The 26,912-nt window shown below is 41.8% G+C and overlaps 1 protein-coding gene across 2 annotated transcripts in view; it reads left to right on the top strand.

The window, feature by feature from the left end:
* The window catches only part of LOC308533379 (uncharacterized protein C8orf88), a 32,450-nt gene extending 5,990 nt beyond the window's left edge, over positions 1-26,460 (top strand). For both annotated transcript variants that reach the window (XM_081111361.1, XM_081111360.1), the window contains 3 exons: positions 8,440-8,515; positions 10,323-10,429; positions 24,372-26,460. In XM_081111361.1, coding sequence (XP_080967487.1) covers positions 8,440-8,515; positions 10,323-10,429; positions 24,372-24,413 — 225 coding nt within the window. In that variant the 3' untranslated portion in view covers positions 24,414-26,460. The remainder of the gene's footprint in view (positions 1-8,439; positions 8,516-10,322; positions 10,430-24,371) is intronic.
* Positions 26,461-26,912: the final 452 nt, after the last annotated feature.

Here is a 26,912-nt window from a genome sequence, read left to right as displayed (position 1 = left end):
TGATAGTGGGGTATTAAAGTCCCCTACTATGATTGTATTACTGTCAATCTCTCCCTTGATCTCCTCCAGGAGTTCTCTTATGTATTTGGGTGCTCCTATATTGGGTGCATATATGTTTACCAGAGTTATTTCTTCTTGTTGGATTTCTCCCTTTAGTATTATGAAGTGGCCTTCCTTATCTCTTTTTATGTCCTTCACTTTGAGACCTAATTTTTCAGATATAATTATTGCTACCCCAGATTTTTTTTTCATTTCCATTCGCCTGAAAAACCTTTTTCCATCCCTTCACCATCAGTCTGTGTGCGTCTTTTTTCTGAGGTGGGTTTCCTGTAGACAGCAGATATATGGGTCATGTTTTCTTATCCACTCAGTTACCCTATGTGTTTTGATTGGGGCATTTGATCCATTTACATTTAAAGTTATTATTATTATTATTATTTTTAATATATTTTTATTGATTTTTTACAGAGAGGAAGGGAGAGAGATAGAGAGTTATAAACATCGATGAGAGAGAAACATCGATCAGCTGCCTCCTGCACATCTCCCACTGGGGATATGCCAGCAACCCAGGTACATGCCCTTGACCGGAATCGAACCTGGGACCCCTCAGTCCGCAGGCCGACGCTCTATCCACTGAGCCAAACCGGTTTCGGCTAAAGTTATTATTGATAGATACTTGTCACCATTTTTATTCTTTACCCCTGTGTTCCTTCTTCGTTTCCTATTTTTTTCATTTTACAGCAGAACCTTTAGCATTTCTTGCATTGCTGGTTTGGTGGTAATAAACTCCTGTAGTCCTTTTCTGTCTGTGAAGCTCCTGATTTCACCCTCAATTTTGATTGATAGCCTCACTGGGTACAGTATTCTTGGATTCAGACCCTTCCTTTGCATGGCTTTGTATATTTCATTCCATTCCCTTCTTGACTGATGTGTTTCTGTTGAGAAATCAGTCGCTAGTCTGATCCTTTGTATGTAACTTTCTGTCTCTCTCTGGCCGCTTTTGAGATTCTTGCTTTGTCGTTGATGTTTGCCAATTTAATTATAATGTGCCTTGGCTTCGGTCTTTTGGGATTCATTTTGTTTGGGACTCTGTGAGCTTCTTGGATTTGTGTATGAGTTTTTTTCCCCCCCTATATCAGGGAAGTTTTCTGTCATTATTTCTTCAAACAGGTTTTCTATTCCTTGCTCAGTTTCCTCTCCTTCTGGCACCTCTATTATGCGGATGTTGTTTCATTTCATGTTGTCCCAAAGTTCTCTTAGGCTCTCTTCCTGCTTTTTAATTTTAATTTTTTATTTTTTTTCCTAGAAGCTGCTCTGCTTGGGTATTTTTTCCTACCTTGTCTTCTAGCTCACTGATGCGGTCCTCTGCTTCTTCTAGTCTACTGTTGATGCTTTCTATTGAGTTTTTTATAGCAGTGATGTCATTTTTCATTTCTTCTTGGTTCTTTTTTTTTTTAATATATTTTATTGATATTTCACAGAGAGGAAGGGAGAGAGATAGAGAGTTAGAAACATCGATGAGAGAGAAACATCGATCAGCTGCCTCCTGCACATCTCCCACTGGGGATGTGCCCGCAACCCAGGTACATGCCCTTGACCGGAATCGAACCTGGGACCCTTCAGTCCGCAGGCCGACGCTCTTTCCACTGAGCCAAACCGGTTTTGGCTCTTCTTGGTTCTTCATTTCCTCTTGGTTCTTACACATAATGTTGAATTTGTCTTCCATTCTTTTCATCCACCTTATGACCATTTCTCTGAATTCTTTCTCTGACAGATTGCTTGCCTCCATTGCCTCCATTTCGTTTACTTCCTTTTCTGGTGATGCCTGTTTTTCTTTCATATGCGGGCTGTTTCTTTATCTCCCCATGATCTCTCTTCTCCAAGTGTTTAGTTATGTAGTTCTCTCTCTGCTGCATTGATTTAAAGGCACAAAATACAACACAACAAGGCACAACACACAAGGCACTGAACACAAATGTATTCATGATACAAATAATCCCCAATAAAGGTGACCACCAGAGCAAAGAGAATTAGGGGATAAGGAAGAAAGAAGAGAAAAGGAAAAAAAGAGAAAAAAGGAGTGCAAAAATGAAATTGGGAAAAGGGAAAAGAAAGTAAGAGAGAAAAGAAAGAGAATGAAATAGAAGAGGGGGAGAAACTATATATATGGGGAGAAAACTCCAATAGAACAGTCATTAATCCCAACAGATTTCAGCAACAGATACCTAGAAATGAATGCAAACTACAAACAACAACTAATATCAAGCGAGGCAAGGAAAAACAGAAGCAAAATATAACTGGGGAAAAAAAACCAACAAAAAAAATTAAAAGAAAAAGCAAAACAATCACACAGACAAGCATAAAAAAAAAAAAACCAATATAATCAACAATCAAGCAAACAACAACAAAAAGATGGAGAGAGAAAAAATTTTGGATAGTGGAGAAAGTGAAGAGAGAAGTGTATATGGACTTAGAGCAGAGGATTGGAAATTAGATATATAAGTAGGGTGAAATTTTAACAGGGGGTACAAAGAAGGAATAGGGAAAATCTAGAGCAGGAAAAGGGTAAGAGAAACAGGACAACAAAAAGGGAAAAGTGAGGAAGAGAGTTTTGGCATAAAGGTAAAGCTGAGATAGAGTAAAATGATGCTAAAGGAAAGATGAAACTAGAATGTAGAACACATCCCAAAATAAAATAAAGAGAAAATAAAATGGCACTTTATAAATAAAGGTAAAATGGTAGTAGTAATAATACTTGTTAAAAATAAAAATGTAGTAATTAAAAAGGTAAAATCAGGTGATGAAAAAAGAAAAACAATTTAGTTTCTTAAGTAAAAGGTGAAAAAAATTAAAATGTGCAGTAGTGAAGGTCCTTCACTTCCTCTTCTCTTCTGTTTAGCACGCCTTAGTCCTGTCAGGTATTCAAGAGAGTGTTGAAGTTCCCCGTGATACACTTTTCCTCCGTGTTGTAAATCACAGTCCCGATTTTAAAGCAGGCAGTATTTCTTGGTTTCCCAGACTGCCTTTATTTGTATTTACAGAAGAGTCAGTTTGTTGTTCAGCCCCTGGGTGGCAGTGTTTCTGGATTGACTTCTGAGGCTATAAGTTGCCTCTAGCCATTATTTAGGTTTTGTTTTCCGTATCGCACTTAATACTGGTTTGGGAGAGTCGCCTGCCCCAGAGCTGGTTCCTTGATCATTACTCCCTGCTCTGATTCCCAGGTTCCACAAAAACAACTTTCCCCTGCAGTCTCTGTGAGTGACCCCCGTTGGGCGATCCTATGTATTGGGTTCAATAATCAAATGCAAAGATTTAAAGAGGAAAAATAAAAAGAGCCTGAGTAGCTGCACGACCTAGCAACCCTCCACTGTCCAGCTCTGTGCGCAGTTCTCCCAAAGTCTCTTCCGCACGTCCTCTCTCCCTTGGCACTAAGCTGCTGGCACACTGGCAAAATTCGAGGCTGCCTTTTTGCACCCAGTCCAGCTATGGGCTGATTTTTAGAGTTCCCTTCTGCCAGCAGCCCTGCGGGGCCCCTTCCACATTCGTAGATCACGCTGGCCCCAACGGCTGTGGAATTTGTGGGGTGCAGACTTCCCCCACATGCATTCCTCTCTCCAACCTGAATTACAAACCTCACCTTTAGGTGAAATCTGACCTTTCCATGAGGAGGAGCATGACTCGTCTGAGTCCATGTATTCGTGCTGCTTGAGATCTGGTGTTCCTGGGTTCGTAGTTAGTCCCTGGGTGCCATGATTTCAATGTCTCTGGATGTATATGCTTCCAATAACAGCCACTCAAGATGGCGTGGTCTCTGCAGCTGAGCCGGCCGCTCCAAGAGAGATTTCAGCAGCAGTGGAGGCTGCCTGGTTAGGGGAGCCTGGTCCGGCAATCTCCAACAGTCCCCTTTCTCCAGGAGTCCTCTGCCTTTCCCGGCTGCAAACTGTCAGGTGTACAATTTTTGTCCAGTCTCTTCCCGCACACCCCACACTCTCCCCCGAGAAATGTCAGTCCACTCCCTTTCTATGCCCCTGATTCTATTCTATTCATCAGTTTATTCTGTTCATCAGATTTTCTATTCACTTTATTTTTAGATTCACTTGTTGATAGATATGTATTTGTTGTCACTTTGTTGTTCATAATTTTTATCTTTACCTTTTTCTTCTTCCTCTTCTTAAAGAATACCCTTCAGCATTTCATATAATACTGGTTTGGCGGTGATGAACTCCTTTAGCTTTTTCTTATCTGTGAAGCTCTTTATCTGACCTTCACTTCTAAATGATAGCTTTGCTGGGTAGAGTAATCTTGGTTGTAGGTTCTTGGTATTCATCACTTTGAATATTTCTTGCCACTCCCCTCTGGCCTGCATAGTTTCTGTTGAGAAATCAGCTGACAGTCATATGGGTACTCCCTTGTAGGTAACTAACTGTTTTTCTCTTGCTGCTTTTAATATTCTCTCTTGGTCTTTTTCCCTTGGCATTTTAATTATGATGTGTCTTAGTGTGGTCCTCTTTGGATTCCTTTTGTTTGGGGTTCTCTGCACTTCCTGGATTTGTAAGTCTATTTCTTTCACCAAGTAGGGGAAGTTTTCTGTCATTATTTCTTCAAATAGGTTTTCGATATCTTGCTCTCTCTCTTCTTCTGGCACCCCTATAATTCGGATGTTGGCACGCTTGAAGTTGTCCCAGAGGTTCCTTGCACTGTCTTCATATTTTTGTATTCTTTTTTTCTTTTTGCTTTTCTGGTTGGGTGTTTTTTGCTTCTTCATATTTCAAATCTTTGACTTGATTCTTGGGATCCTCTACTCTGTTGTTGGATCTCTGTATATTATTCTTTATTTCAATCAGTGTATGCTTAATTTCTAATTGGTCCTTTTTCATATCCTTGAGGGTCTCACTATATTTCTCAGAGGTTTCTAGAAAATTCTTGAAAAACCTTATTACCGTGGTTTTGAACTGTATATCCAGTAGTTTCTTTTCCTCCATTTCTTTCATTTGTGACCTGTTTCTGTGTCTCCACATTTTGACTGCTTCCCTGTGCTGATAGAGTGGCTTTGTGTGCTAGGTGTCCTGTATGGCCCAGTGGCTCAGCCTCCTCAGTCACCTGAGGTGGACGCTCTTGGTGCACCCCTTTGTGGGTTGTATGCACAGTCTTGTTGTAGTTAAGCCTTGATTGCTGTTGGTATCACTGGGTGGGAATTGACCTCCAGGCCAATTGGCTGTGAGGACCAGTTGTGTCTACAATGGAAGAGCTTCTGTGCTGGAGACACCCTTATGGGGCAGGACCTGCTTCAGTGGGGCTTTGACACTCACTGAGTCTGCCCAGGTTTTTAGGCGGAGAAAGGTCAGGCCATTTGTGTGCAAAAGCCTCTGCGCACAGCTTGGGTGGGGTTGTAAATTGGGTGGGAATCACCAGGGTGGAGCAAACCACAATGGCTGCCAGTCTGCTCTGCCTTGGAGAGGTCCTGGGGTCTGTCTCCCATAGCCCCGTGCAGAAGCAATGAACGCTGCAAGCACCTCTGCGAGAAAGCCGCCCTCACATTCTGGCCCAATGCCAGAGAGTCCAGTTTCTCTCCATATGAGTCTGGGTCTCCAAATTTTCACCCGGAACTCGAGTTCAGAGCATTCGGGAGCTTGTTTCTCCATCCCAATTAAAAAAGACAACAGCATAGCCAGCTGCCAGCCTCTTTCGCGCGTGCCTCCATACCTCCACACTTCCACACCTCTGCACCTCCTACCGGACTCAATGTGCTTTTCTCTTTCCTTCTGGTTGTAGAATTTCCACTCAGCCAGCCTTCCCGTGGTTCTGGATGGTATTTGTTTTGTCTTTTACTTGTAGTTTTAATGTGGTTGTGCGCGGCAGCAAATTCATCTTGGTTGTCCAGAAATATTCATTTTTTAAAAATATATTTTTTATTGATTTCAAAGAGGAAGGGAGAAGGAGAGAGAAATAAAAACATCAATGAAGAGAGAGAATCATTGATCAGCTCCTCCCCCTGGGGATCTAGCCTGAAACCCAGGCATGTGCTCCCACTGGGAACAAATCAGCTACCATGGAGCTACCACCAGGTGAAATATTCATTGTTAAGGATAGATGTCTGCAAAGAAGCCTACCTTCGGGAATTACTGTGGCCCATGGTCTAGTCTGTTGTTTTGCAAATTAATTTTCATTACCATAGAGAGATAATCTCTTACTGGTAGATTGTATTGACCAAGTACGTGAAACTGATTTATATAATCAGAAAGCCCATTACTTTATAATTAGAAATCTGTCTGCCTTGTGCTCTGAGATTCTCTTCTTGGTTCTATTAGTGTATTATCTTCTTTAAGGAGATTTATGGAAAGTTAAATTGTAAACGGAATATTTCTTGGTGAGCATGTAGGAGTTAAATCAAAGGAGTTAAAAATTTTTAAATCAGATTAGATTAGTCAATCCTATATAATAGTGGTTCTCAACCTGTGGGTCGCGACCCCTTTGGGGGTCGAACAACCCTTTCACAGGGGTTGCCTAAGACCATCGGAAAACACATATATAATTACCTATTGTTTTTGTGATTAATCACTATGCTTTAATTACGTTCAATTTGTAACAATGAAAATACATCCTGCATATCAGATATTTACATGACAATTCATAACAGAAGCAAAATTACAGTTATGAAGTAGCAACGAAAATAATTTTATGGTTGGGGGTCACCACAACATGAGGAACTGTATTAAAGGGTTATGGCATTAGAAAGGTTGAGAACCACTGCTATATAATAAAGAGGTAATATGCAAATTAATCCTCATGCCCTCACAAGATGGCTGCCTATGACCACGCCGACAGGGGGGTTAGTGAGGGGTGACCAAACTACTGAACAAACAGGCTGTATGGGGCAACCAGGCCGGCAGGGGTGTTAGTGAGAGACAACCAAACGACTGAACAAAAACAGGCTGCGTGGGGCGACCAGGTCAGCAGGGAGGCAGTAGTTGGGGTGACCTGGCCAGCAGCAGGGGACAGGTAGGGGTGATCAGGATGGCAGAGGGGGGCAGTTGGATGCTACCAGGCTAGCAGGGGGGGCAGTAGGGGTGACCAGACTGGCAGGGGGGGCAATAAAGAGCGACCAGGCTGGCAGTGGAGGACAGTTAGGGGGGATCAGGCCGGCATGCAGAGGCAGTGAAGGGCAATCAGGCTGGCGGGTGGGGGGGGGGGGCGCGGTGGGAGGAGGCAGTTAGGGACGACCAGGCAGGCAGGCAGGTGAACAATTAGGAGCTAGCGGTCCAGGATTGTGAGAGTGATGTCTAACTGCCGGTTTAGGCCCCAGGGATGGGGCCTAAACCGGCAGTTGGACATCCCCCAAGGGGTCCCGGATTGGAGAGCGTGCAGGCTGGGCTGGAGGGACCCCCCATGCACAAATTTCGTGCACCGGGCCTCTAGTCTCATAATTAAGGTGGTCCTGCAAGTAGGACTGAAAACCTGGGCTCAAGACTCCTTGGCTTAGACATGTTGCATTTTTGTTTTTGCTTCATTGGATGAAGCAATATTTTCTTTCTTTCCTTATTTCTAAGGTAGTGTGTGAAACAGTTTCAGTGGTTCTCAACCTTCTGGCCCTTTAAATACAGTTCCTCATGTTGTGACTGACCTAACCATAAAATTATTTTCATTGCTATTTCATAACTGTAATGTTGCTACTCTTATGAATCATAATATAAATATCTGATATGCAGGATGGTCTTAGGCAATCCCTGTGAAAGTGTTGTTCGACTGCCAAAGGGGTCATGACCCACATGTTGAGAACTGCTGGTTTATATGGTTGTAAACTGACATCAAGGTTCTACTTTACATAAAATCAAGCAAAGTAAATACTCTAGTAGTATTTCAGGTTTTTGTGAATAAATATGTGTTTTCATGAATTAAAACCCATTTTAAAAAATCCTCACCCAAGGATACGTTTTTATTGATTTTAGACGGAGAGGAAGAGAGAGAGAGAGAGAGAGAGAGAGAGAGAGAGAGAGAGAGAGAGAGAGAGAGAAAGAGAAACTTTGATGTGAGAGAGAAACATTAATCGGCTGTCTTCCGTATGTGCCCTGACCGGGATCAAACTAGCAACCTAGGCATGTGCTCTGACTAGGAATCAAACCCACAACCTTTTGGTGTACGTGATGACGCTCCAATCAATTGAGCCATTTGGAATTATTTATCTTTAAGATCATATTATTCATCTTCGGTTTTATAGTCCTTTTCAAAAATAATTACGATCATGACAAAAATATCTGAATATATTTTAAAAGATATCTGTATTGCTTATTTTAATAGGTATACTATCATATTGCTTATCCTTTAGCCAAAAAATATGCCTTGATTAATACTTTGGTAATTGAGAATATTTTTGAATTGTAAAAAAGCGCTTCATAAAATGTTTATACCTTAATTAAAAAGTGTATTTTCTTCTTTCAACAGTGTAAGACGAATGGAATGCAGGCCTTTTCTCCGGGCCTCAGCGAGCAAACGCAACATCAGTCTCCAGTTAAAAAAGGTAACTTTTTATTATAATTCCAAGATTTCATAAGAGAGTGTTAGTATTTATGTGGAGTTAATATTTGCTTTGCTGTAATAGACATTTATTATATTCTTTTGGTTGATTTCTGCCCATATTAGTCAGGCTGTAGGCTTGACTGTTCTAATGGTGAGACCATAATAACAATCGCTTAAGCAGGTAGAAGCTTATTTGTGTATCTTCTGTGTCATGCACAATTTTGAACTTCTATGACATTCCTGAAGATTTCCCCCTGGGTATGTGCAAGGTAGAAACGGCCCTCCTGTGCTTCTCCTGGACTCTCATGCTCTCTGTACTCCTGGCACTTCACTTCGGACACAAGATGTGCAGTGTTTCCATGTAGCAAGCAGTTGTTTGCAACACCAGCTGGGTGTTTTATAATCCAATCCAATCCTGACACTGTAGTTCATACAGACTCTACAGGTACAGGGCTCAGTCCCACAACAGCACCCACCATTTCTTTTTATTTTTAATCTTTGTTATTGAAAGTATTATATATGTCCGCTTTTTCCCTATTGACCTCTCCCAGCCTGTCCCCCCACACCCCAGGCCTTCATCACCCTATTGTCTGTGTTCCTGGGTTATGCATATATGCATGTAAGTTCATTGGTTGATCTCTTCCCACCTGCCCACCCTCCCCTGCCTTCCCTCTAAGGTTTGATAGTCTGTTTGGTGCTTCTGTTTTTGTATCTATTTTTGTTCATCAGTTTATGTTGTTCATTAGATACCACATATGAGTGAGATCATGTGATATATGTCTTTCTCTGACTGACTTTTCTCGCTTAGCATAATGCTCTCCTGTTCCACCTATGCTGTTGCAAACAGTGTGAGTTCTTTCTTTTTTATTATAGCAGCATAGTATTTTATTGTGTAGATGTACCACAGGTTTTTAATCTACTCCTCTCCTGATGAGCATTTGGTCTGTTTCCAAATCTTAGCTATTGTAAGTTGTGCTGCTATGAACATAGGGGTGCATATGTCCTTTCTCATTGGTGTTTCTGATTTCTTGGGATCTATTCCTAGAAGTGGGATCACTAGATCAAATAGCAGTTCAATATTTAAGTTTTTGAGGAAACTCCATGCTATTTTCCACAGTGGCTGCACCAGTCTGCATTCCCAGTGTACCGGGGTTCACTTTTCTCCACATCCTTGCCAGCACTTGTTTGTTGATTTGTTGATGGTAGTCATTCTAACAGGTATGAGGCGATACCTCATTGTCGTTTTGATTTGCATCTCTCGGATGATTGGTTACTTTGAGCATTTTTTCATATGCCTCTTAGCCTTCTGTATGCCCTCTTTGGAGAAGTGTCTATTTAGGTCCTTTGCCCATTTTGTAATTGGTTTATCTTCCTTTTGTTAAGTTGTATGAGTTTTCTATAAACTTTGGAGATTAGCCCCTTATTGGATGTATCATTGGCAAATATGCTCTCCCATACAGTGGGCTACCTTGTTATTTTGTGGGAACCCTTTACTTCTGAACACACTTGCAAGTGGTAGGCCCCAGCTTGCCCAGAACGTCATCTACCTTGGCTACAAACTGCAGGTTTCCAAGACCCCCTCCTTGGATTCAGTCATTTGCTAGAACAGCTCACTTAGCATGGTCTCTTTCCTCCATTTTTCCTTGGTTACTTGGCTTTCTTTTCTTGTAAGAGGAAAATTGGAAGCAAGTTTTTGGCAGAGAAATTAGTCCTTTCAGGACAGTTAAGGGATATCCAGGAAGCGTTGAGCAGAAAGGTGATCTGGACAAGTTCTGTGTGTTATAACATTTAATGTTTAATATCTACAGAGAGAATTAAATACAGCAGAGATTTCCTGTTGAAGCTCTCCAGTGTTTCCATCTGCAGGAAAAAACCAGACTTTCTTCCTGATCATCCCATTGTACTTCAAAAACCAGTAAGTAGTTTCCTTTTCTTTAGAAGTTTTTTTTTTTTAATTAATTTATTGGGTGTCATTGATTGGTTAATAAAATTTTATAGGTTTCAGGAGTACAATTCTATAATATATCATCTGTACATTGTATTGTGTGTTCACCACCCCAAGTCAGGCCTCTTTCCATCATCATCTATCCCCCCTTGCCCCTCTGATAATCACCATACTGTTGTCTGTGTATGAGGTTTTTTATCTTTTGCTTATGCCCTTCACTTTTGTCATCATTCCCCTTCTCCCTCCCCTCTTAGTTTTCTAATTTTGTATAATTTTAATTCCAAAATGTTTATCTTTAATATTATCGTTTTATTCACTCTTAATTTTTGTTATCATTGTGAAACATAATGCATAAAATTACATAAATGTAAATGTATAATATAACCAATTACTGTAAGTAATTAGCACTCTAGTGAAGAATTAGAATGGGCCATGGCTGGTGTGGGGCAGTGGTTAGAGCATCAACCCATGTACAGAAGGGTCTTGGGTTTGATTCCTGGTCAAGGGCACATACCTGGGTTCTAAATTCAATCTCTGGCCTCAGATGGGGCACATGTGTCTCTCTCACATAGATGTTTCTCTCTGTGTATGTCTCTCTCCCCATCTTTCCCTCTCTCTACCCTAGCCTCCCTTCCACTCTCTCCAAAAATCAATGGAAAAATATCCTTGGGTGAGGATTAATAAAAATAAAACAAAAAAAGAATTAGAATGGAATAGTTATGTTTATTGAAAAGAGCCTGACATATCTATATATATATAAAAGCCTAAGTGACCAAAAGACCTAACGATCATTTGACCAATCACTATGATACACACTGACCACCAGGGGGGCAGATGCTCATTGCAGGAGCTGCCCCCTCGTGGTCAGTGTGTTCCCATAGTGGGAGCACTGCTCAGCTGACTGAGGGGCGCCAGATGCTGGGCTCATGGCTGGTGAGCACAGCTGCAGTGGCGCAAGCCTCTCTCCCGCCTCCATGGCAGTGCTACTGAGCAGCGGCAGCGGAAGTTGCAATGGGGCCAGGATAAGCGGGCACTTGGCTCTGTCTTGGGCTCTTCCCCAGCCACCTGCTGCACTGCACACTACTACATCCCCTGAGGGGTCCTGGATAGCAAGAGGGCGCAGGCCAGGCTGAGGGACCCCACTGGTGCATGAATCCATGCACCCGGCTTCTAGTTTTCTTATAAAACTTCTATTGGTTTGTTTTCTAATTAAGTTCTATTATCCACCTGGAATTGATTTTGCTACATAATGTGAGGTAAAAGTGTTTGTTTTTTCCCTCTCTATGGATCTTAAGTCATCCTAGCAATATTTAATGAGAGGCTAAGTCCTCTGTCATCTTAGTTTTTTATTGTGTTGTTTTTCAAATCTTTATTGTTGAGAGTATTATGGATGCTCCTTTTTTTCTCCAGTTGCCCCCCTCCTCTCAGTTCCCATTCTGCCCCAGGTCTTCACCACCCTATTGTCTGTGTCCATCGGTAATGCATATGAATTCTTTGGTCAATCTCTTCCTATCCACCTTTCCCCCTTCCTTCTGAGATTCATTAGTCCCATGTTTCTATGACGCTGGTTCTAGTTTATTTATCAGTTTATTTTGTTTGTTACATTCCTTGTTTGTTTATTTTGACTTTTAGATTAAATTGTTGATAGATATGTATTTATTGCCATTTTATTGGTCATATTTTTATCTTTTTTCTCTTCCTCCTCCTCCCCCTCCTCTCTCCATCTCCGTCTCCTCCTCCTCCTCCTCCCCTTCCTCCTCTTCCTCCTCCTCCTTCTCCTCCTCCTCCTTCTCCTCTTCCTTCTCCTTCTTCTTCCTCTTCCTCTTCTTAAAGAATATCCTTTCAGTATTTCATGTAATACTGGTTTGGTGGTGATGAACTCCTTTAGTTTTTTCTTGTCTGTGAAGCTCTTTATTTGACCTTTAATTCTAAATGATAGCTTTGCTGGGTAGAGTAATCTTGGTTTTAGGTTCTTACTATTCATCACTTTGACTATTTCTTGCCACTCTTTCTGGCCTTAAAAGTTCCTGTTGAGAATCCAGCTGCCAGTTGTATGGGTACTCCCTTATAGGTAACTAACTGCTTTTCTCTTGCTGCTTTTAAGATTCTCTCTTGCCAGAAGCCGGTCCATCCTTGCTGCTTGACACAGTCGCTGCAGGATAGAAACATCTGCACAGCATATGTTTCAAGGGACCTGGCGTATATAGCATACTGTTCTTAATATGTTTGCTCCCCTTAGCGCTGTGTGTTTTAACCAAGGTCACCTCTCCGAGAAAGGTTGTTTCCCCAGGTAGGGATTTTTCCCTGAAGTTAGGGAGGGGATGAAACTCCTTAACTAAGTGCCAGGCAGGTAGTTAATCACTTTAACTACAAACAATCATGCTTAAGCTACATAATCTTTACTCCCTGGAATGGAGATAAGAAACGCCCTAACCTTTGTAATAGAAATTGACAGGATTAAAATCAACTGGTATAAATACGGATGTAACAAGACAATAAACAGCAGAACTTCGCTGGAGATCCAGACCAGAACTTGGCTGGAGATCCTGGCTAGGCTGCTGATCAACAGAACACTGTCTCCATGTCCTTCCTTCTTCGCCGACTCCGTCTACGCCTTTGGGAACCCCTGGACCTGCTGGGGTTGGACCCCGGCATCTGGCGCCCGAACAGGGTTCCCTTAGGTAAGTCCCCCCGTACTTGGGACGGATAGGACTGCACCGTAGGGTGCTTCAGACCCCCCCTATAGAGGATAAGTAGGGTAAGCGGGTAGTTAGTACAGAACTTAGATTGACAGGATGGGTCATACTGAGTCTAAAGAAAAAAGACTCTGTATTAATCTTTTAACGCATATGCTTGCTAGCAGAGGAGTTAAGGTTACTCCCAGTCAGACAGAAAGTTTTATAGAAGACATATGTCAATGGCTTCCTGAGGATGGAACTGTTAATTTAGAAACTTGGACTAAAGTAGGAGAGCAATTAAAGAACTATTACAGCTACCATGGATCTGAGAAGGTCCCGGCAGATATCTTTTCTCTCTGGAATTCAGTTTGTGAAACCTTGGCACCAGAGGCAAAAATGGTTGAACTTTCTCAACCTTTCAATAGTCCCTCGGCTCCACCTAGAGAGGATACATCATTATTGTCTTCAGCTCAATCTAAAAGCAATTTAGCTATGCCTACTGATCGGGAGGAGAATAAATATCATAAACATGACCATTGGTCCTTTCCAGTCAGTAGAGAGGAGAGTGGCCCTCCCATTCAAAACAGGCTCCCCAAATTAGAAAGGAAGCCTAAACCAGGTCCTGTGGCTCCTATGAGCTCCATGTCTAAATTTCAAAGGGCGATAAGAGAAGCTGAAGCTAATGGAGATCTTGAATTCTCACTCTGCTTCCCAGTTACATATGAGAATGAGTCTGGTGGGAATAGAAACCCCACCTTGGAGCCTATACCTTACAAAGTACTTAAAGAATTAAAATTGGCCTGCTCTGAATATGGACCTCTAGCTCCTTACACACAAACCTTGGTAGAAACCCTAGCCAGTAAATGGATGACTCCTTATGATCGGTCACAGGTTTGTAAATCCTGTCTCTCAGGAGGCGATTACTTATTATGGAAAACTGAATATGATGATCTTGCTAAGAAAGCTGTAGCCACTAGCGAAAAAACCAGAAAAGGAATAACCCTAGACATGATATTAGGAGAAGGTGATTTTAACACGGCTGAGGAGCAAATGAATATGCCCACAGAGGCACTTACCAAAGTAACCAGTTGTGCAGTAAGTGCCTGGAAATTCCTACCTTATACAGCAGGAAAAACAACCACCCTTACAGAGGTTAAACAGAAGGTGGAGGAACCATATCAGGATTTCCTTTCTCGCCTCATGCAGGCAGTCAAGAGAGTAATCAATAACAAAGAGGCAGCCGATATCCTAATCAAACAACTGGCTTTTGAAAATGCTAATAATACCTGTCAGGCTTTATTAAGGCCGATTCTCAGAACAGGAACTATAAATGATTTTATAAAACAGTGTGCTGATGTAAGTCCAGCATTTATACAGGGTGTAGCTATAGCTGCAGCTCTCAAAGGGGAGACATACCCTCAATATGTACAGAGTATAGGACAAGCCAGCAATAATACAGGTAATAAAAGAAATATGAACTGCTACTCTTGTGGCTTATCTGGGCACTTTAGCAGAGAATGCCCAAATAAAAATAATAATGCTCAGGCCAGATGGCAAGCTCCTCGACAGCCTGGAAATACATTAGGGAATAATATTAATCCTCCAAAAACCGTTTGTCCCCGATGTCAGAAAGGATTCCATTGGGCAAAGGAATGTAGATCAAAATACCATAAAAATGGTCGGCCTTTAAACTCTACAAATAGCTCCCAAGGAGGTTATATCCCATCACCTCAATTGGGAAACTTGAGAAGGGGCCAGCCCCAGGCCCCTGCAATAATAGGGGCATCAACCTTCAACCCCTCTGCAAATTTCGATCAGTCAGTGACCTCTTCAGGGCAACCCCAGGCAGTGCAGGATTGGACCTCCACTCAACCACCCATGCAGTACTAACCCCAGACTCGCCAGTAGCAGCCATTCCTACAGGAGTGTCTGGGCCGCTGCCTGAGGGAACCGTGGGTTTAATATTAGGACGGAGCTCCACCTCGTTACAGGGGATCTTAGTCATCCCAGGAGTTGTTGATGCAGACTACACAGGAGAAATACAGATTTTACTTTCCCCACCCACGACAACTATACAGATTCAGCCCAACCAGAGAATTGCCCAATTAATCCTGTTACCAATACATAAAATAGGGACAGCTGTTACCCAGGAAGCTAGAGGGGCCGGAGGCTTTGGATCTAGTGATGCAGCATTTTGGATACAAGAAATCCATGCTACTAGACCTACAAAAATTTTACAAATTCAGGGAAAACCAATTGAAGGTCTATTGGATACAGGAGCAGATGTTTCCTGCATAGCAGAGAAGGATTGGCCCTCTTCATGGCCCACGCACACCACCTCCACTTCCCTAGTAGGACTAGGCAAGGCATCTAATGTAAAAAAGAGTTCTCAGATTCTAACTTGGACTGATGAAGATCAACATTCAGGAACATTCTGTCCCTATGTAATTACGACTATCCCCTTTACATTATGGGGAAGAGATATCTTGTCTCAAATGGGAGTTGTATTATATAGCCCCAGTGATAGAGTAACATCACAGATGCTAGACACGAGATTTAATCCAGGAAAGGGATTAGGAAAGGAAAGTAATACCTCACACTCCTCGACAGGATCTGTAATTGGGGCCATTGCCCTTAGGACTGCTGATCCCATAGTCTGGAAATCGTCACAACCAGTATGGGTTGAGCAGTGGCCCTTAACATCTGAGAAAATATCAGCAGCCTGACAATTAATTGATCAGCAATTAGCAGAGGGACATATAGAGCCATCAAATAGTCCCTGGAACACACCCATATTTGTAATAAGAAAGAAATCAGGCAAGTGGAGACTTTTGCAAGATCTAAGAGCCATAAATGCCACCATGGAAGATATGGGCTCCTTACAACCTGGATTGCCCTCCCCTGTGGCAATTCCACAGGAGTATTGTGTTGTTGTTATTGACTTACAGGATTGTTTTTTCACTATACCTCTTCACCCAGCTGATTGTCAAAGATTCGCATTCAGCATACCATCAGAAAACTTTAAACAGCCTTATCAGAGATACCAATGGAAGGTTCTCCCACAAGGGATGAAAAATAGTCCTACATTATGTCAAAAGTTTGTAGATCAGGCATTGCAAGTTATTAGAAAGAAATTTTCAGATCTATATCTTATTCATTATATGGATGATATTTTACTAGCTCATAAAGATCGGGCTACTTTACAGGAAATTCTTACTCAGACCATCCTTGCTTTAGAAGAACATGGTCTAAAAATAGCCCCAGAAAAGATTCAGACTGAACCTTCTTTTTCCTACTTAGGCAGAATATTACATACCTCTACTATCACCCATCAGCTTCTACAATTAAGAAAAGATCATTTAAACACATTGAATGATTATCAGAAACTATTAGGTGATATCAACTGGGTCAGGTCGTATCTAAAAATAACCACTCTTGACTTAAAACCTCTATTTGACATTTTAAAGGGAGATTCTAACCCTAAGTCTCCCCGACAATTAACTGTAGAAGGAGAAAAGGCTATAGCAAAAATAGAACAGGCCATCAATAAACAGCAACTACAGTATCTAGATTATTCCAAATCTTGGGCCTTAATTATTCTAGCCACTAAATATACTCCTACAGGATGCTTGTGGCAGGAAGGACCATTAGAATGGATACATTTACCTGTCACTCCTAGGAAGATTGTACCACCCTATCCCTCCCTAGTGGCCACTCTCATTATCAAAGGTAGACGACGCAGTATCGAACTCTTTGGAAGAGAAGTTACTGAGATAATAATACCTTATAAAAGAGAACAATTAGACACACTATTACAATTTGAAGAAGAGTGGCAAATAGCTATAGGTAACTTCCCAGGACAAATTTTACATCATTTGCCAAGATCACCTATATTGCAATTTCTCTCCCTACATCCGTTTATATTTCCTATTAAATGTTCAAAAGAGCCATTATCACCTCCTGCCTCCTTAGTATTCACAGATGGCTCCTCTAATGGTAGGGCAGTAACTATCATTGACTCAATAACCCATGTTCAACAAACCCTAGAGACGTCAGCTCAGAGAACAGAGCTTTTGGCAGTCATTTATGCTTTTGAACAATTGCAACAGGTTCCCTTTAACTTGTACACTGACTCTCAATATATAATTAAATTATTTCCTCATATTGAGACCGCCTCTCTCCCACAAGGAAGAACAGCCATTTTCTCTTTGTTAACTCAGCTACAAACTTGCATTCACAAACGAGAAAAGGCTTTCTATATTGGACATATTAGAGCTCATTCCTGCCTACCAGGACCCTTAAGCGAAGGAAATTATCAGGCGGATTTACTAACTCGCCCAGTAGTTTGTACAGCTCTAGAAGAAGCCCGGCGGTCTCATGCCATTCACCATCAAAATGCTTCTGCTCTCCGTCTATATTATCGCATATCTAGAGAAGCTGCTCGAAGTATTGTGCGTGACTGCGGCCACTGTCCTACTCATTTTCCTAGCCCTGCTACTGGAGTTAATCCAAGAGGACTTAGACCCTGTGACTTATGGCAGATGGATATTACTCATGTCCCATCTTTTGGCAAACTTTGCTATGTGCATGTTTGTATTGATACCTTTTCTCATGTTATCCTTGCTTCTGCACGTACAGAAGCCTTTAAAGATGTAAGTCAACATCTATTCCAATGCTTTTCCTACCTAGGAATACCAAGGGCACTTAAAACTGACAATGGGCCTGCCTATACCTCTAGAGCTTTTAAAAACTTATGCTCTACATTCGGCATCGCACATACTACAGGAATACCCTACAATCCTCAAGGCCAAGCAATAGTAGAAAGGGCTCACCAAACTTTAAAAACACAAATTAAAAAATTACAAGAAAATGAGTTTAAATATTCCTCTCCTCATCATGTTCTACAACATGCTCAGTTTGTAATTAATATACTAAATGTAGATTCTGAGGGAAATTCCCCGATGTACAGGCATTGGAACCCTGATCTAACTAAACCTAAAGCCCTCGTCAAATGGAGAGACTTGCTTACAGGAGCCTGGAAGGGACCTGATGTACTTTTAACCCAGGGGAGAGGATATGCTTGTATATTTCCACAGGACGCAGACTCACCTGTGTGGATTCCAGACCATCTAGTCCGACCTTATGTCTCACCGCCTGCCATCTCTGCCTCATCATAGCACACCTGACCAGTGCCCATCTGCAACAGATGTGCAGCCCTGAGCTGGAACAATCTGTCCATTGGGAGGATCACATGTACCTCCTTTTTGTCTTTCCACATGTTCCAGCTTTGCCCCACATCTTTCCTTTTTCCTTTTTTTAAAAAAATCTAACTACTTGTTTGCTGGTTCTTTGGCCTTTCTCCTTCTTTCCTGAACACAGCCTCTTCTAGAATCTCCCTACCCTAGTGTTCCAGGAAGGGCACCTTCCTTTTATGCCATTTCTAGGGATGTTTGGTATATGTCCCATACATGGAGTTGTCTTGTGCCAAGAGCCTGACATCCTGGGCTGAGAAAGCCCTGTTCCGGGGCTCTCCTTTGTCCTGTATTGGCCCCTCTTACCCTTGTGTCAAGAGGGACCCTCTTCTTACAATCCAATTGCCCATAGCTGTTGCCTGAGCTCTCTGTTCATGCTGAGGTTGAAGCCTCATGGTGGCTGGTACCATGGATCTGTCTTTCACCCAATAGCGTGAGCTGGGCCCTCCCTGGAGAAGAAACCTGGGTTCACCAAGATATGTGATCAATGCCGGGGCCCGGCCAGCAGGCAAGGGGAGCCCAAGGCAGTTGCTGGGCATGGAGGCCAGAGGGACATAGGCTACCAAGGAGACAGAACTGAACCTCACATCACCCTACTTGGCCCAGAGATGGCTGGTAGTCAAAGACGGGTAAGACCCCACAGGTGGGGCAACCTAAGACAGGCACAGTCGTGGGGCCAGTAGGAGAGAACTTGGGGTTCAACAGAGGTGGGGCACAGATCCTCACGCCCCCAATGGTTCAGGGGCTTGAACACTCGCCCCTTCTGAGGAAGGTCTCCTGTCCCCATGGCTGCTTCCCGCTTCCCATGCCCAGCCCAGATCGGGACCCAGATAACAGAAAGACTTGGCCCAGCTCAGATCGAGAAACAGAAAGAGACTTGGCCCAGCTCATATCGGGACCCAGGTAAAGACAGAGACTGGCTGACAGCAGCTGTCCTCTTACTGCAACAGGACTTGTTTCCCATTTCTACCTTGGACCACAGGGAAAGGGGCAGCTGAAGGAAAGGGCTGTGTCAGGATGCTGCCTTCTTCCCTTTATTCTCCCTCTTTTTTCTAAACACTTCCATGCCTTGTAGTTCTTTTGCTTTCTCTTCTTTTTCTCTCTACTATCCTCCATCTTCCATATCAGCTGACCCAGAGGGCACAGCTTACTCCTCCTCGGACATCGACACCACCATCAACCACGGCCCCGATGGACCCTTTGATGCAGCCCTTCAACTTGCTGATGCTTCGGGAAGCCCGTCGCCAGTGACGCCGCCCGCTAGCCAGACCAACAAAGACAAACCAACAACTTGAGGACAGCTGTAATCCCTTGACTGAAGAGGCCAGCAACCTTCTACAGGAATGGGCTCCTTGTGCACTCCATTCACTATGTTTATAGTTATGCTCACTGTCATTGCTTGCCAGTCTTCTTCTGAGTTTTAAACGGCCCAATCTGAGAGGTGGCCACTGATTTGCATGTGCTATCATTTAAAAAATTAAAAAGGGGGAATTTGCGGGAAGCCGGTCCATCCTTGCTGCTTGACACAGTCGCTGCAGGATAGAAACATCTGCACAGCATATGTTTCAAGGGACCTGGCGTATATAGCATACTGTTCTTAATATGTTTGCTCCCCTTAGCGCTGTGTGTTTTAACCAAGGTCACCTCTCCGAGAAAGGTTGTTTCCCCAGGCAGGGATTTTTCCCTGAAGTTAGGGAGGGGATGAAACTCCTTAACTAAGTGCCAGGCGGGTAATCACTTTAACTACAAACAATCATGCTTAAGCTACATAATCTTTACTCCCTGGAATGGAGATAAGAAACGCCCTAACCTTTGTAATAGAAATTGACAGGATTAAAATCAACTGGTATAAATACGGATGTAACAAGACAATAAACAGCAGAACTTCGCTGGAGATCCAGACCAGAACTTGGCTGGAGATCCTGGCTAGGCTGCTGATCAACTGAACACTGTCTCCGTGTCCTTCCTTCTTCGCAGACTCCGTCTACGCCTTTGGGAACCCCTGGACCTGCTGGGGTTGGACCCTGGCACTCTCTTTGTCTTTAACCCTTTGCATTTTAATTGTGATATGTCTTGGTGTGGGCCTCTTTGGGTTCCTTTTGTTTGGAACTCTCTGTGATTCCTGGACTTGTAAGTTTATTTCTTTCACCTGGTAGGGGAAGTTTTCTATCATTATTTCTTCAAATAGCTTTTCAATATCTTCCTCCCTTTCTTCTCCTTCTGGAACCCCCATAATGTGAATGTTGGTATGCTTGAAGTTGTCCCAGAGGCTCCTTACACTACTGTATCTTCATATTTTGGGGTTCTTTTTCCTTTTTGCTCTTCTGGTTGGTTGTTTTTTGCTTCCTCATATTCCAAATCATTGATTTGATTCTTGGCATGCTCTACTGTTGAATCCCTATAAATTGTTCTTTATGCTTCATTGCTGACTGATCCTTTTTCATTTCTTTGACATTCTCACTAAGATCCTTGAAAGTCTCACTAAGTCCCTTAAAGCTTTCCTAAAGATCCTTGAAACTCTAATTAATATCCTAGAGCAGTGATTCTCAACCTTCTGGCCCTTTAAATACAGTTCCTCATATTGTGACCCAACCATAAAATTATTTTCGTTGCTACTTCATAACTGTAATGTTGCTACTCTTATGAATTGTAATGTAAATATCTGATATGCAGGATGGTCTTAGGTGACCCTGTGAAAGGGTCATTCAACCACCAAAGGGGTCGCAACCCACAGGTTGAGAACCGCTGTTCTAGAGCATCCTTATAACCATTGTTTTGAACTCTGTAGTTTGCTTGCTTCCATTTCATTTAGTTCTTTCCCTGGCGATTTCTTCTGTTTTTAATTTGTAACATGTTTCTTTGTCTCCACATTTTGGCTGCTTTCCTGTTTGTTTCTATGTATTAGGTAGAGCTGCTGTGTCTCCTGGAATTCATAGAGTGGCCTTGTTTAGTAGATGTCCTGTAGGACCCAATGACTCAGTCTCCCCAGTCACCTAAGCTGGGCACGCTAGGTGTGCCTCTGTGTGGGCTGTGTGCACAGTCTTGTTGTAGTTGAGTCTTGATTACTGTTGGCATCACTGGGAGGAATTTATTCCCAAGCCACTTGACTTTGAGGACGAGCTACAACTACAGTGGAAGAGCTGCTATGCAGGAGACACCCTTATGGAACAGGACTTGCTTCAGTGAGTCTGCCCCTTAAGTGCATCACTTGTGGATGTATAGAGTTGTAATCTTTTGTGGTCTGAAGCTGTCCACCAGGTGCACTGGCTCTGGGGCCTCCCAGATAATGCAAAGTCAGCCACTGCTGGCAGGCACTACAGAGTGATCTGCAGGTAGCTGCTACTTGTATTGGGCTTGAAAGTACCCAAGAAAGGCCAAATTGTGAAGCAAGGCAGGCTGCTGCTAGTGCCAAGTCTTGGGCCACTTATTGAGAGATATGGGACATGCTGAGTCCAGCTGTTGCTTGTTTGAGAGATTTTAGGAAAGTCTGAAACCTGAGCCAGGAAAGGCCATTCATATGGAAAAGCAGCTGCAAACAGCTTGGGTGAGGCTGCAAATTGGGTGGGGCGGGGTCTCAGGGAATCACCAGGTGGAGCAAACAGTGTGAACCAGGTTGGTGGTAACTCAGATATGGCCCCTGCCTGTCAGCTCTGTGAGGGGGAGGTCTCAGTATAGGAACAATGAACCCCTCCCTGCCTATGAGAAAGCTGCCCCTGAGTTCTTGCCCCAATTCCAGACGGTCCAGTTTCTCTTCATATGTCTCTGGATCCCTTCAAGCCACTGCTCCAGCACTGGAGCTCAGAGGGAGTGAATCCTCGTAAGTTCTAGTGGTAGCCATTTAAGAGGAACTGCCTGGGACTCCAGCAGTCTCTGTGTCACTCAGCCACAATCCCCACTGGTTTTTATAGCCTGAAGTTACTGGGACTCTCTTTCCAGCTCTGGAGCCCTAGCCTGAGGAGATCTGGTGTGGGCCTGAGTCCCATTGTCCCTCACTGGAAGCTTCTGCAACCAAGATATTCCTCCTGATTAAAAACATGTCACATGTGGGTGTCAGACCAGCCCATTCCACTCCTCCGCTCCTCAGTTCCTCCTCCCCTCCTACTTGTCTCGATGTGCTTTTTTCTTTACTTCTCTAGTTGTAGGACTTCCATTTAGCCAGATTTTAGGTGGTTCTGAATGATGGCGGTTCTGTATTTTATAGTATATTTTTTTTTTATCGATTTCAGAGAGGAAGGAAGAGGGAGAGAGAGATAGAAACATCAATGATGAGAGAGAATCATTGATTGGCTGCCTCCTGCACACCCTCTACTGGGGATTGAGCCTAAAACCTGGGCATGTGCCCTTGACACTTTATCCACTGAGCCAAACTGGCTAGGGCTGTTCTGTATTTTAGTTGTAATTTTGATGTGGTTGTGGGAGGCAGCAATTACCACATTTACCTACGCCACAATCTCGGTTCTTCCCCCCACACCCACCCCCACCATCTTTGTGGCTACAATATGGTCTGTTTCTGGGCCTTTTGTTCTGTTCATTTAGTTGTTGTTTTTATAATATTTTTTTTATTTATTTCAGAAAAGAGAGAGGGAGAGAGAGAGAGAAACATCAATGATGAGAGAGAATCATTGATTGGCTGCCTCCTGCATGGCTCCTACTAGGGACTGCAAGCACGCAAGCTGGGCATGCGCCCTGACTAGAATTGAATCGTGACCTCCTGGTTTAGAGGTTAACGCTCAACCACCAAGCCACACCAGTCAGCCACACACATTGTCTTTTTATAGTAAAAAAAGAGTCATGCCCCTTATTCCTTTTTAGCATGTTTCTGATTTTCTTAGTCTTAAAGTTCTCTGCCACCTCAACAGATTCAATCAAAATAAATACACAAAATATATTGATGGGAAGGGCGTGTGTTTTGGCATCAGGCTCGGGTTACTGTGTGTACTGGTGTCCTGTTCAAACTTAGACAAGTCACTTAACCCTCCTGAGCCTCCGTTTTACAATGACAGATAAGAATGATAATCTGCACTTGTTAGCATTAAATTCCAACCATGTCGGAAGTGCTTGGGATGGTGCTTTTCTCTCATTAGGCACTCAGTAAACATGACTTTCATCTTCTATGGTCTTTACTTCCATACTAAAGCACCTTTATTTAGAGTTTTCAGAAACACTGTAATGGTAAAAATAAAAATAAAAAAGAAAGAAAAGCAACTGGGATTCAATTGAGAAGAGCTCAGAATATAGGTACACTGAGAATGACTCAAACAGATACAGACTACCCTCCTGTGCTCTCCGGTTTTGAGATTTCTCTTTAGACTTCATAGTCTTTTTTTCTTAATTACAATTTTTAAATATTTTAACTTGCTCATAATATACATCAGTGTTTCTTAACTTAAAATCCCTAACTTGTACACTTCCAGCCAATTCTTATTTTTAAACTTAAAGCAGGGTTTAAACTTTTTTTTCATAATGCCTTGTACACAGGAATATTTAAAGAGGATAAGTGTCCTTATGATGCTTGAATTTTCCTACCTGTTCACCGACTTTAGGAACATATGATCCTTGGTCTGTACAAATGAATCTTAAACTTAAGTGCTTTATAAAACTGTTATTTTTTCAATTGCAGACTTTCCATCTCTAATATTTTATTTTGTAGATAAAAGTTGAGTATGCTTATTATTTTGACCAATCCTTATACATTAGAGTTGACTTTAATTTTGATATATATATATATTAATAACATTTAAAAAATTAAGTACCACAAAAACAGAACAGGTTTGGAATACAATCTAATATATTTAAAAATGAATTACATATGTTCTATTAAACACAGAAGATTGTTTTATTATTTGACAAATTCCAGTTACTTTAATAATTTCTATAGTAACATGCATTTAGATCTGTAAACACTTAATAAGGTCACAGTATTTGGTTTGATAAACAAATTAGTAAAAACTGTTTTCATTATGTTTTTCTTTTATATTATAGGAAAACAACCAAAGTTTTAAGGAGCACTTTAAGAACAGATGAATTTGAAGATAGATAATTATTTTATGTTTTGGACACCTGCAAATGAAGTGGATCTAGTAACAATAACTGTAATGGACTGTGACAATTCAATTTATTTTTAATTTTGATGGTTGGGTATTTGGTTTCTCCTAAAATGAGAGAGAGATATTTTAAACTATAAAAAATTTTCTAATCAGTTTCAGCTTTTCAAGCACTTTCCTAAATATATTGGGAAGAAGCACTCACAAATAAAAATGTGGTTAGTGACATGGGAAGACTGTACTTATAATTTGCATGCTACTTTCAGTTTTTGTTTTTCATCACTTGTAATAATGGAATGGAAATGTAAGCTGTAAAGATTCTCAAATATAAAGAATTTGCTGCGATGTGTAGATGGCACAGACTTGTTGCTAAAGTGGCTTCTGTTTGTTTCCTGATTTCAGACCAGCACTGAGAGGGTCTCTTCAACCTTCGGCTGAGGACGCGTCTGCACAGGGCAGTCTCAGTGACACGGGGGATGTTTAGATAGTCTTTGCAGATAGATGTTTCCAATAACATTGTCTAAGGATCACAGTTACCAGCAAAGGGTGACAATTTGGAAACAATAGCAGTGAACAAAACTGAAGGTGAAAAGTGCTGATCAGACCCCATGAACAAAAGTAATTGCAAAACCCATTCTTATTTCCAAAGAGGAAAAATTAGGCATTTGCAACCAGTTGAGGTGCATTAAGATTCAGTTCTGTAATTTCTTTTATTTCTTATAACAAGAATATGTATACATGAAGAATTTGAGGGCTTAAAAACTTTTAGTTCCTGGAATTTTTATACCATCTCTTGGAATTTGTCACTCTGGATATGACTTCTAGTCCTAAAAGTTCACTCCAGCACAGTGCCAAACAGTATTGCTGACAGAAAGGTAAGTGCAAACTTCCCCAACTCTGGTTCTCTCAGAAGCTCTCGTCTTCGGGGCTGCTGGGTGGCATGGAAGGCTGTCATTTGGCAGGAAGGTTTAGGTTGAATCCTCAACTCCTAACAACAGGACATTTCTGTTCACTGGCATTTGGGCTTTTACCAGATTAAAGCTTTAAGTACATGTAGGTCTCCCTCCTTGGTCTCTCAGTATCCACCATACTTTTCATGGCTTTGTTCCCCAGAAAAGTAAGTAGATTGTGTTTTAAATAGAGAAAACTTCATTAAGCATACGTTTATTGGTCACTTTAAATTAGATAGTAATCCCCGGGCCATTTCCCCTACTATTTGCCCTTATATTATAGGTTCCCTTATATAGATGTGTGTAAATAAATACACAGATGCTCTCTCACACAAAAATAGATGTATAATCTGTGTAAGAGCTCTTTATTTTCTGCCTATTCTCAAGGTCTTTTAATTCTAGTTAACAAGACAATAGGAATGATTCCAATTTGAAACCTGCAGGGCCCTTCCGCCTGGCGCTGCTGCTAAGAGCAGCACCTCCCAGTCACGCTGCCAAGCTCCGTGGGGAACTGCCTCATCCCCAAAGGTGGAGTGCACCTTCTGAGTCTGACACTGACATGGACTGGCCAGAATAACACTGCTATTGGCTGTAGTTTATATTTTGAAACCATTTATAACCTGTGTTTCAAGAAGAGTTTGTGTGTCAGCAGTCCCCTGGGTTTCCATCTCTTCCTCCTTTGTTACTGTATATAATCAGAGCAAAGATATTTATTATCTGCACATCTTGTACATGTGTATGGTTTGAATAGTCACTGTAGGTGTCCATTATCCATTGATGTTCTTTGCTAGGTAGATAAAGGAAATGTTGAGTCAGGGGTTTTCCTTAGTGTTTCTCCTCTTTAGAAGTGACCTGAGACACATGCATGTGGTTGCGTGTGCATTATGTCAGCATTTATGACCTACGTCTAGGTAGATCCTATGGCAAAATTCTTTCATTTAGATTGAATGAGGACTGTGGGTATACAAAGAAGGTATTGATAAAAGTTAATACTCCATGAATCAGTTGGAGAAAATATTTTAGGTTTTATATTTAAATTTTTTGTGTGTTCAGACTTCCTTTTTTTCTGAATTTTCCAACAGGAAAACAAAAACAAACAAACAAACAAAAAAAAACAGGAAATATTTACCTCACAGTTTTTTCCTGGAAGACCTGTGGTTTCAAAGGAATTTGGACTACAGAATAGTATAGTAGCAAATTTCTATACACATTATATTTTCATTAGCAACATTTATCATTAAAAGAGATTTTACTATGAAAAATATTTAACTTATGAGCTTAAACAGTGGAGCGTCTGAGGCGGTGGCAGTGGGACTGGGTTGTGGTCATTCCGCTGTGAATCTGGAAACTGTATCTGTGCAGCACCTGCCCTATTTTATTATTTCCCTAAAATTGGTGCTTGTGCTATATTCCTTCTTTGTTTACTTAGATTAAAAATTTTTTAAAGTATTTTGAAATAGAAATGTCTACTTTTCATTAGGAAATTTAGCCCTCTGGATCATAATGCTATAAGCTATGAACCAGGTTTT

This window comes from Myotis nattereri, assembly GCF_964212035.1.
Source record: "Myotis nattereri genome assembly, chromosome: 17".
Classification (NCBI taxonomy): Eukaryota; Metazoa; Chordata; class Mammalia; order Chiroptera; family Vespertilionidae; genus Myotis; species Myotis nattereri.
This window is presented reverse-complemented; position numbering and strand designations above follow the sequence as displayed.